Here is a 10,737-nt window from a genome sequence, read left to right as displayed (position 1 = left end):
AAGTTCTACTGCACATTACCATCCCCTGGCATTCATATATTCTCCTAACCAGCATTCTTCTTCCTCACGCAGTTTTAATGTGCACCAGCATACATTTATACCAGCCTACACGAGGGCATCATTTACATATTTGTGTGTGTGGCATTTTGTTGATAATGATTTTCTCTTTTACAGTATTATGTGCCAAGAACCTCGCAAAGAAAGACTTCTTTCGTAAGTACCTTTTGTGTGCTCATTTTCACGAGCCTGAATCTTAACATTATGATGATGACATGATGAGACGATGTTTTTCAATAAAGGTCTGTGTGTGCCACAATCAGTTTCACTATTCTATGATGAAATTATGCCCCCCAGATGCTGTTGAATAACAATGACAACCAAATAGAATATGCTGTTACTGGGTTAGAGGTTTTCGAATTGCAGAGCAGAATCTGCTAAATGTCTGTTGGAGAAGAAAACTCGGCTTTGTTATGGAGAATGTGTTATCTGGCGTGCTTAGGCTAATGTAATTGTTTCTAATACTCTGATATTATCTTCTTCATGATTTGATAAAAAGGAAGTAAACAATTGATTTGAATTGCGTGCTTGCAGGACTGCCAGATCCATTTGCCAAGGTTGTGGTGGACGGATCGGGTCAATGCCACTCTACAGACACAGTCAAGAGCACACTGGACCCCAAATGGAATCAGCACTACGACCTGTGAGTCTCCTGCAGCACACTCGCAACTAATACACTGAAGATTCAAAAGATATTGTGCTATTTTTATGCTGGGCCTGGACCAGAATTCACATGTCAGTATTTTCCTTCTGAAGGGCAATAAGCAATTTATATTTTGGTGTTTTCTACAAAGTGGGCTAAATGTTCAGTTTTAAAGTGAAAGCACTTTTTTCTAAAACAGACTGCAATCAGAATAAAATGCAAAGACAGGGTTTTCTTCCCTGTCTGAAAATATACAGCTGCAAAACATGAAATGAGAAATTACATAAAATAGCGAGCTGTGTCTCATTTGCAGCAACTCTAGGTTTGAGCATATATAGCTCACTTTGACACCAGACTGTGTTGAAAAACACAGAGGAGACACCTGAGAATCTCATTTTGTGTCCTATTTTCAGCTACATTGGAAAGACAGACTCTATCACCATCAGTATATGGAACCACAAAAAGATCCATAAACGACAGGGGGCGGGCTTCCTGGGCTGCATACGACTTCTTTCCAATGCCATCAGCAGGCTGAAAGATACAGGATGTAAGTCTGTCCTTTTTATACATTTAAATACACGTGACTGTACACATGCTCATGAGAGAAGTTTTCGATTAACCGCATTTCCTTCCTCCTCCTCCTCCTCCAGACCAGCGTTTAGATCTATGTAAGCTGAACCCCTCAGACAGTGACGCAGTGCGAGGGCAGATAGTAGGTAAGGACGACTCTCCCGGTGTCACTTGTTCTTTCACTATGTGCGGATTCTGCTCCCCCCTGCTCTGTCACACTGTCATCACTCTGACCTTTACCACCTGCTTGTTTTCAGTGAGCTTACAGACGCGAGACCGCATTGGCAGCGGAGGCCCTGTGGTGGACTGCAGAGGACTGTTGGAAAACGATGGGTGAGTGTGTCACCAGACGGTCACGCTGCCAGTGTCGTATAGTAACATTTCAAGAAACAGTTGCTCATTGTCCGGTTTCTGAATGTTCGAATATGTTTCATAGATTGTTCTGAATCTGTTTCTCAGTTGATAGATGAAGAAAAACCTGATGTCTCTGTTAGAGTCAGTGCTTTTTATTAATGAAATGGCAGTGATATCGGCTTGTCACGCAGTGGAAAACAAAAAAAGCATACTTTAGCATAATGTGATGTCTATACATTCTGTTAATGACTCTTGCATTCAGGCTTGCCTGTCCTGCTTGGATACCCTGTAAAGTAGGACTGAGACCCATTTAGTGTGCTTGTTGTGTTGCAAGATCAGTTCAGTCACAATTATTTGTTTGATCCTCTCCCAGTCTTTTTGACTCATAATAAAAAACAGTGAACATGTGATTCCAGTAAAACAGAAAACAGGACTTGTGTGTTTGTTTGTGTGTGTGTGTGTGTGTGTGTGTGTGCGTGTGTGTGTGTGTGTTTGTGTGTGTAGGCCTGTGTTTGAGGGATGTTTCAGTGAAGAGCCGCTGCCCTACTCCGACCCCACTGGCGCGGCAGGGGGCGGGAACTGTCGGCTCGACTCGCCCAGTCAAGAGAGTCGTCTTCAGGCACAGCGAATCAGAGGGCAGGATTCAAGAGGCCACGGCCACACCCCTCAAAACAGACCTCACGGGCACCAACCACCTGACCTGCCAGAGGGATATGGTCAGTCAAAAAGTTTTACAGGATTTTTATCTCGCATATTCTTTGAACAAAATTCTCTAGGATTTGTACAAAGTTTTTAAAGTTTGGAAAATTATTAGTTTTAAGCTTATTGTTTTCACGGTTGGGAATATGCTATAATTCAAATGTATTTTCAACATAATCTGGTTTTTCATCTGCACAAACACTCATGAGAACCAAATTATACGATCGTAATTTTTGGATTTGAAAAAAATCATGACCAAAAAAAAAAAAAAGTTTAAATGAACAGCTGCTTGTATTAACAAGTAATAATATACATATACATAAATGCTTGGTTTAGGTGAACGTGCCTTAAAAGTTGTTGAATTTTCTTAAAAACCATATGCATATAGAAGCCGTGTAACATGTTCCTTTGTTTTATTTTTACAAACAGAGCAACGAACAACAGTGCAGGGCCAGGTTTATTTTCTTCACACACAGACAGGCGTCAGCACCTGGCATGACCCCCGGATACCAAGGTACGATCGCACCCCCACTTCACTTCTGTCTAGTCCAAGCATGACCTGAAATGAGATGAAACTTTTAACAACTCCCCCTGAGAATCTTGTCCATCACAGCAGTAGAGGAATAGGACATAGAAAGGAATAGAACAGGACAACACATGGGTTATATTGGAGATCACACTGCGAATATGCAGCATCTTTGTAATGCTATGTAATGTGTCTTTGAATTGACAAATGCATTTAGAAAAGTATGAAAATAGTCCCACTTTTTTGTTAGCTACACTGCTAATTACACCAACAGATTAAGAGAAAATCTGAGGTTATTTCCTTCAGCCCCTCTCAGTTCTGGGTTAAGGTTAAGAACAAGCAGTATGTGGGGTCAGAAGTGCTGTAGACAAGATGTCTGGTTGAAGGCTCTAGTCTCAAGTTGATTTGGTGGATTTGTGCTGCTAGCTCAGTCTGCTTCCTTGTTTCTGGTGCAGGGATCTGGCCAGTGTGAGCTGCGAGGAGCTTGGACCTTTACCAGTGGGCTGGGAGGTCCGAAGCACCGTGTCGGGTCGGATCTACTTTGTGGACCACAACAACCGAACCACACAGTTCACAGACCCACGCCTGCACACCATCATCAGGTACAGGCACGTGCTGCACACTCTCTTCAAATCCTCTCATGTATGAAAATCAGTGTCCACCTGGGTGGCAGACTTCCCTGACACATAAACAGAAAAAGTGGTTTCAGGACTAATCTGTTGTTAATCTGATCTCTCACGGCCGTAATGCCAGACTCAGACTGGTTCCGAACATGACCTACTAACAGTCATCAGCTCTGTTAATGATGGTGAATCGTGTGATTTGACAGAAATGTGGGCTTATGGTAGATTTAGCTGCCCTGGGCGAGTGCACAGCATGTAATCCAGCCTGCTCTCTCTCCCTTTTTTCTTTCTGTCAACTCTTGTCATGTCCTTCTCCCCGGTCCTACTCTTCTTCCCACCTACAGCCAGCAATCCCAAGCAAAGGAATCCTCCCAGGCCCCCCAGATGGATGTGGGGGGTGAGGAGGTGGGAGGCGGGGGAGTAGGTGGCGGTGGAGGTGGAGATGGAGATGTGGCAGCACGCTACGAGAGAGACTTGGTCCACAAGTTGAAACTGCTCCGCCACGAGCTGTCCCTGCAGCAGCCTCAGGCAGGACACTGTCGCATAGAGGTGTCCCGAGAAGAGATCTTTGAGGTGGGTGCAAATGTCAGACCAGGAAGGAAATAAAAGATGTGTCCTCTATGAACGCCCCAAAACCAGACAACAATGCACACAAACACAGACAGATCAGACATGTCTGCTCAGTGGAGCTATGAAAGCAGCGTGGATGGCGTGGGTAGAGCCTGTGAAGGTTTGCATTCATACAGACATATCCACACTCCTCGTGACTCACACACCAGTCAAAACAAGCCATTCTTTTAGCGTCTTTCTGTCAAGCACAAAGGCAGCATATTAATAAACTGTCTGACAGAACTTTACTGATCCAAAGGGCTCACTAATTGTCTCTTTAGCCTGTGATAATGTGCCTGTCTGATGTGTATTTATGCTGCGTGTGGATGTAGGAGTCGTATCGGCAGATAATGAAGATGAGGCCCAAAGACCTGAAGAAGCGTCTGATGGTGAAGTTCAGGGGAGAGGAGGGCCTCGACTATGGAGGGGTGGCCAGGTAATTGGCGAATATCCACATCTCTGAGCAGTTCCACGTGCTATGTTTGTTTCAGGATATCCTTTTTTGGTAGTAAAGGTGTCCATGAGTCCATCTTTTCTCTAAGTGAAGTTCAGTTCAGCTTGTTGAAGCATACATTTACAAGTCTACATTTATATCTGAACAAATGATTATGATGCAGTTTTAAACCACTTGCAACACTGCTAGATTTTTTGTTTAGGAAAATTAAGTTAGAAGTCAATAGTTGAATAAGAATGATGATAAGAAAATAGGGAAGGTGATAAGTAATAAGACAACATGGGTTCTTCTTGTGGACTGGCAGGGGATTTCTCTGTATAGGCAAAGAAAGCTCCGGCATCTTTTAAGATCCCTTGAAAGAGCATTTCAGTCTCTATCAGGCTTTTTTAAGCTGTAATTTATTGAAAGTTTCATACAGTGTACTAATACATTAACAAAAGAAGTATGACAGGTAATGTCTAGGGGTAAACTAGAAAAGTGTGGACACATTTCAACACCCTGTTCCTCTTCACTCTGTCATTGTCTTTGTCATCTCAATTTGACATCCACTTAGTGATTTTAAACCTGGTGCCGGCTATGTTTGGCTAACTCCTGCTCAGCTGGAGCTGCTGCAGGGGCTCCAGTGAGGCGAGAAAAGATCAGACGTAAAGTAACTCTGGCTCCTTGGCCGGTACTGACAGTATCGATCTTCCTACTTTTAAACACACGTCTGTAAGTGTCAGGCGTAAAGTAGGAGAGTTATTGAAGGAGAGTTATAAGTGTGTGCAAAATATTCCCACTCTGACAATAAAATCATAGTGTAAGCAAGTCTCCTGGGTCTTAGCTAAGCTTTTCTCTTTGAAAGTTTAACAGAATTAGTCAGACTTCAAGGAAAAATAAGACCTTTGAACAAACAAAGAACCATGTTTGGCATTTATGCGACATACCCTTTACATTTATTAATCGTAGTAATAACCAGAGAATCTCTCATTGTTTATATAACAGAAAAATTAATACTTCCAGTGAGAGGGTCAAATGTGTTGGTCTATTGCTAATGTTTGTGTTACACTGTTTCTGTGTGAGTTTTGAACGTTTGTTAACAATTTGATGATTGTCTTTAGGGAGTGGCTGTACCTGCTGTGTCATGAAATGCTGAACCCCTATTACGGCCTGTTCCAGTACTCAACAGACAATATCTACACACTACAGATCAACCCCGACTCCTCCATCAACCCTGTGAGTACAAACAAACACACACTCTCTCTCACACACACACACACGCACACACAGCATTATGAGGTTGAACTGAATAGGGGAGTCTGACCCTCTGTCTGTCTGTCTCTTCATTTGTGATACCGTCTTTCAGGACCACCTGTCATATTTCCACTTTGTGGGTCGTGTGATGGGCCTGGCAGTCTTTCATGGTCACTACATCAACGGGAGCTTCACGCTGCCCTTCTACAAACAGCTGCTAGGCAAACCGATCCAGCTCAACGACCTGGAGACCACCGACCCGGAATTGCACAAGAGCCTCGTCTGGATATTGTGAGCAGAGAGCTTTTTTTTTTTTTTTTTTTTTCATCATGGGCTATTTCTTTGTTCATATCCTGCACTCGTCCCGCTTTGAGTGTGGAGAGACTTTCAATGTTAATGTTAACTTATTCCAATGCTCTTTGTGCAGAGAGAACGACATCACTTCAGTCCTCGACCACACATTCTGCGTAGAGCACAATGCCTTTGGGAAGTTCTTACAACATGAGCTCAAACCGAATGGCCGCAATATTCCTGTAACTGAGGAAAACAAAAAAGAATATGTGAGGTGAGCCATGCACCATCTTCTCTGCAAGAGGACCTGTTGTGCCCAATCCTTTAGCCAGCTTAGTACTGTATGTTTATTTTGCCTACATCATTTGTTTGTATTTTTCAGACTTTATGTGAACTGGAGGTTTATGCGTGGAATCGAAGCCCAGTTTCTGGCTCTACAGAAGGGATTCAGTGAGCTCATCCCCCAGCACCTCCTCAAACCCTTCGACCATAAAGAACTGGAGGTACATGTGCTGTCTGTGAACAGAAACTTGTACTTAGAATGAACTGAGAAAGCCAAACACAAGACTAAACTATATTTGTCATGGTCCACCACGCTCTCCTTAATCCCCCTCTCCCTCTGCCAGTTGATCATCGGTGGACTGGGGAAGATAGACCTTGCAGACTGGAAGACAAACACCCGCCTGAAGCATTGCACAAGTGAAAGCAACGTGGTGCGGTGGTTCTGGCAGGCAGTGGAGGCCTTCAGCGAGGAGAGGAGAGGACGCCTCCTGCAGTTTGTCACGGGCTCCACCAGGGTCCCCTTACAAGGCTTCAAAGCATTGCAGGGTGGGTCATGGACTGGCATGGACACCACGCACACAAACAGTTACACACATTAGCTAATGTGCAAACCCAGCAGCATGACAACTAATGACACTTACAGCAAAGGCCTTATTGACATTTCTGTTTTTGAGCCTAATTATTTTAGGCTTTTTAGGACATTTTACTGGTGTATACATATCCTAACAAGATTATATACAGTTGTATTTAGTTTTCATTATTTTTATCAGTTGTCTTTTTGATCAATCAATTAATTTTTCTGTCTATAAAGTACCAGAAAATGTCCGAAGAGTACAAAGTCCAAGATACTCAAAAATATTTTGTTCTTAGATTAAAATTTATCGTGTAAAACCCTGCAATAAAGTTAAGTGACATATTTGGTTCATTGTTGGATCAGTCAGTGCATCAAAATACCTCATTCCACCAGAAGCTAGAAACTGCTATTGAACGAATTAATGGATTATTATAAAAAGATATATATTATTTGACAAATCAATTAATTAACTAAGCTCTAATTTAAACATTGCCTACTGGTGCTGGTTTTACTCACAATCCAGATGCCAATCTAGTTATTGGGGATTTTCTACGTTTCTTTTTAGTCATTTATGACTGTAAATGAAAAGTCTCTGGGTTTTAAACTGTTAGTTGGACAGAAGAAGCAACTTGAAGATGTCACATTGGGCTCTGGGAAATTGACATTATATTGACAGGAGTCGTCGTAACTAATTGAACCATTAGTTGCAGCCCAGCAGCTGCACATAACTTAAACCATAGAAGACTTTAATTATACTTTATTAAACACTTTCAATCTAACAAGAACCGTTCTACATTAATGAAAATGTAGCTTTCATCACATGTTTCCTCTGCTTTCATATATCCTATTAATAGTATACTGTTGTGTTTAGTTTGATATCAGTTGAGAGACATGTCAGTGTGAATCCCTAACAAGAAGTTGCTCTCGATGCCCAGCATGAACACAGTACTTATGTTTGTATGCATGTTTACACATTTTTAGAAAAGATTTGGGCTAAATTAAGTTATTTATTATTCTATTTTACTGTTTAAAGGCTGGTGAATGCTCTGTGTACCAGAGTAGAGCAGTGATAACTAGAATGTATGTGTGTAAGGTTCTACAGGTTCTGCAGGACCAAGGCTCTTCACCATCCACTTGATAGACGCCAACACAGACAACCTGCCCAAGGCTCACACGTGGTAAGAACCCACAAAAGAGGACGATTCTGATTTTTGTTTCACTATATTTTGAAAAAATGTCAGGTTTGAGGTCACTAATTATCCCTCTCCTTCTCCAGTTTTAACCGGATAGACATCCCCCCCTACGAGTCTTATGAGAAACTTTACGAGAAACTGCTGACAGCTGTGGAGGAGACCTGCGGCTTCGCCGTGGAGTGATGAATCCACAACCACACCAACAAACACACAGTCACACTTGCGCTTGCACTTGCACACAAACTATCTGACATTTACACACACACACAAACACATCGGCAGAGACAGAATATCAAGTATACGCAGAGTATACGGAGTGGCCAAGCATCACAAAGACTCACACGGCCTCCTGCCACCTCCTCCCTCTCCACTGAACTATTGGGGGTTAAAGGAGGAAGCACAGCGGGAGGTGGAAAAAAAAAACTAAAACGCAAACAAAAAAAATAAAGTATTTTAAAATTTTTTCAGATGTTTTGAAGAAGCATTTTTATCCTTCAGTTTTAACAAGCTATGATGTCATTCTCCAGAATGTCTACCGCCACAGCGACTTTGACTCCTGAACACACTCGAGTCTCCGGACAGAATCAGCCGATCACATGCGAGCCTGCGAACAGAGACTTTTAAGAAAATCAGACGTGTGAAGAACAAGGCGGAGACTGACTGTCTTTCTGTCTGACAAGCTGATTGATTGACTATTATTCATGCTTCATGTTTAACCACTGTCGTGTATCAGAACGCGTGCATGTACGTGCGTTTGTGTGAGCGCATGTGAGATGATGAGAGAGTGAGATTGTATTTCTGTCTGTATGGGGTGTGTGTGTGTGTGTGTGTGTGTGTGTGTGTGTGTGTGTGTGTGTGTGTGTGTGTGTGTGTGTGTGTGTGTGTGTGTGTGTGTGTGTGTGTGTGAGAGAGAGAGAGAGGTTGTGTGTGTGTGTGTGTGTCAGGCATGGCACCCGGTTACGCTGTAAAAATGATCAAAATGAGCCTGCTCCTCTGTTTGGTGACTTTTTGTCTCTTCCATTTGTATCTGCGACCACTCTGATCCACTCTGATGTTTTATTATTTATTACTAAGTGATTACTGACCAAGCTGCTATATGCTCTACAAAGAGCCCACACTAATCTCTTCACCACCCCCCTCTACCAGAGTTGAAGGGTCAATTCACTTGCAATTCAAGTAATCCACAAAGTGGGTTTTATTGAATTTTGTTACATTTTTTTAACATTCATACTATTGCGGAGAAATACTCTTGTCGGTGAATGAAAGCTGTTAGTGTTTTGGTGTTTTTAATGCCATGTTACATTTATTTGATGTGAAAGGGATCCTTCCCAACCCTGATTTTAAAATCTAACTCTGCTGACGTTATGGAGAGGTCCAAGGGCATGACCTGGATATTTAACAAAATGAGCCACGAGGATGGAAAGGAATAGTCAGTTTCAGGAATTCTTGGGTTGTATGTGACATGTATAATAAAATCTCATAAGCCTTTCATACATGTTTCATCATCCATTTCACCATCTTCTTTCATTTTTCATTGTGGCCCTGCTGTCTCTCTGCCCATCCCTTTTCTCTCCCTTGGCCTGAATGTTAGAAAAAGTAGTCATCGTCCTGAAGACCACCATGAATGAACAAAGTCTCTTTGCAGTCATTGATCCTCCATAGAAGTGAATGAAATCAAAAACCTAAATGTTGAGCGAGTAGCGTGGAAAAGGTTGGGATCTGTTGTAGATTGAACATTGAAGACTGTTACGCAGTATCATTTCAATCTGCATTTTCTAGGTTCTTAGTTCACTGTGTAATGGATGCAAGAGTATTGTAACTTACTATGTACTAAACATTTATGAAAAAATACAATGTAAATAAGATTATATTAAAAGAAATTAAATTGAATATACATGCCTTGTGTTGTGTGAATCATTCTTTCTGTATATGTGACTTTCCAAATAAAACAGAATATAAAAGTGTTAAACAGACTTAATACTGTCATTTGATGCATTTTTGAAGGAATTAATTAGAGGAGCGCTGTGTTGGTTTTGCGGGAAACATTTTAATCGGAAGGGAAAGCTCTTCATTGACAGATTTTTTTGAATGCCTGAACAAACTAAACTAATTGTTTTCATGACTGAATAAACAAAATAAACTGACCGTAGAGGACAGCACGGTATCATACTGTTTTTACTTTGTTTATAATTGTCAGACCCTGCCAACCCTTCTAGTTGTAAACAGTGTTGTAAGACCTTATTTTCCTCTGAGAACAGCTTGTTTATTCAGTCATGGAAAGAGAAAATGTTTAAGCTTGTAAATTATATTACAGTTCTGAGTTTCAACTTTCTTCTCCAAAACTAAATAGCGCCCCTTTAAAAAAAGGTAATGTATTGCCATTTTAGAACAGATTTGTTGTTTTAGTTTTTCTTCATGATTGTGTTATTTGAAATGATGAATGTTGTATATTATTTAGAAATCATACACTTATTATATCATAAGACTTCACTGTTCATTTCTTTCTCTATCATGTGTGACCTTAGCTACTCAATAATGTTGCTATTTAGCTAGGCTTGCCCTTGTGGATATTGTATTATGTCTATACAGTGTATATGGTCTGAAAAGACTCCGTGCTCTGTCCATGTCT

General features: G+C 41.4%; 1 protein-coding gene across 4 annotated transcripts in view; it reads left to right on the top strand.

The window, feature by feature from the left end:
• The window catches only part of smurf1 (SMAD specific E3 ubiquitin protein ligase 1), a 19,101-nt gene extending 9,103 nt beyond the window's left edge, over positions 1 to 9,998 (top strand). The window contains exons 2-18 of one of the 4 annotated variants that reach the window (XM_030406745.1): positions 175 to 213; positions 592 to 700; positions 1,114 to 1,247; positions 1,351 to 1,416; positions 1,528 to 1,603; positions 2,129 to 2,340; positions 2,753 to 2,837; positions 3,305 to 3,457; positions 3,817 to 4,045; positions 4,414 to 4,517; positions 5,636 to 5,750; positions 5,881 to 6,059; positions 6,196 to 6,333; positions 6,442 to 6,562; positions 6,686 to 6,887; positions 8,018 to 8,093; positions 8,192 to 9,998. In XM_030406745.1, coding sequence (XP_030262605.1) covers positions 175 to 213; positions 592 to 700; positions 1,114 to 1,247; positions 1,351 to 1,416; positions 1,528 to 1,603; positions 2,129 to 2,340; positions 2,753 to 2,837; positions 3,305 to 3,457; positions 3,817 to 4,045; positions 4,414 to 4,517; positions 5,636 to 5,750; positions 5,881 to 6,059; positions 6,196 to 6,333; positions 6,442 to 6,562; positions 6,686 to 6,887; positions 8,018 to 8,093; positions 8,192 to 8,291 — 2,138 coding nt within the window. In that variant the 3' untranslated portion in view covers positions 8,292 to 9,998. Of the gene's footprint in view, positions 1 to 174; positions 214 to 591; positions 701 to 1,113; positions 1,248 to 1,350; positions 1,417 to 1,527; positions 1,604 to 2,128; positions 2,341 to 2,752; positions 2,838 to 3,304; positions 3,458 to 3,816; positions 4,046 to 4,413; positions 4,518 to 5,635; positions 5,751 to 5,880; positions 6,060 to 6,195; positions 6,334 to 6,441; positions 6,563 to 6,685; positions 6,888 to 8,008; positions 8,094 to 8,191 lie in introns of all 4 variants that reach the window. The other 3 variants (XM_030406743.1, XM_030406746.1, XM_030406744.1) reach the window with 3 other exon arrangements.
• The last annotated feature ends 739 nt before the right edge of the window (positions 9,999 to 10,737 follow it).

Source organism: Sparus aurata, chromosome 23 (genome assembly GCF_900880675.1).
Source record: "Sparus aurata chromosome 23, fSpaAur1.1, whole genome shotgun sequence".
NCBI classification, from domain to species: Eukaryota; Metazoa; Chordata; class Actinopteri; order Spariformes; family Sparidae; genus Sparus; species Sparus aurata.
Note: the sequence above shows the minus strand (reverse complement) of the source record. Positions and strands in the feature narration are given on the sequence as shown.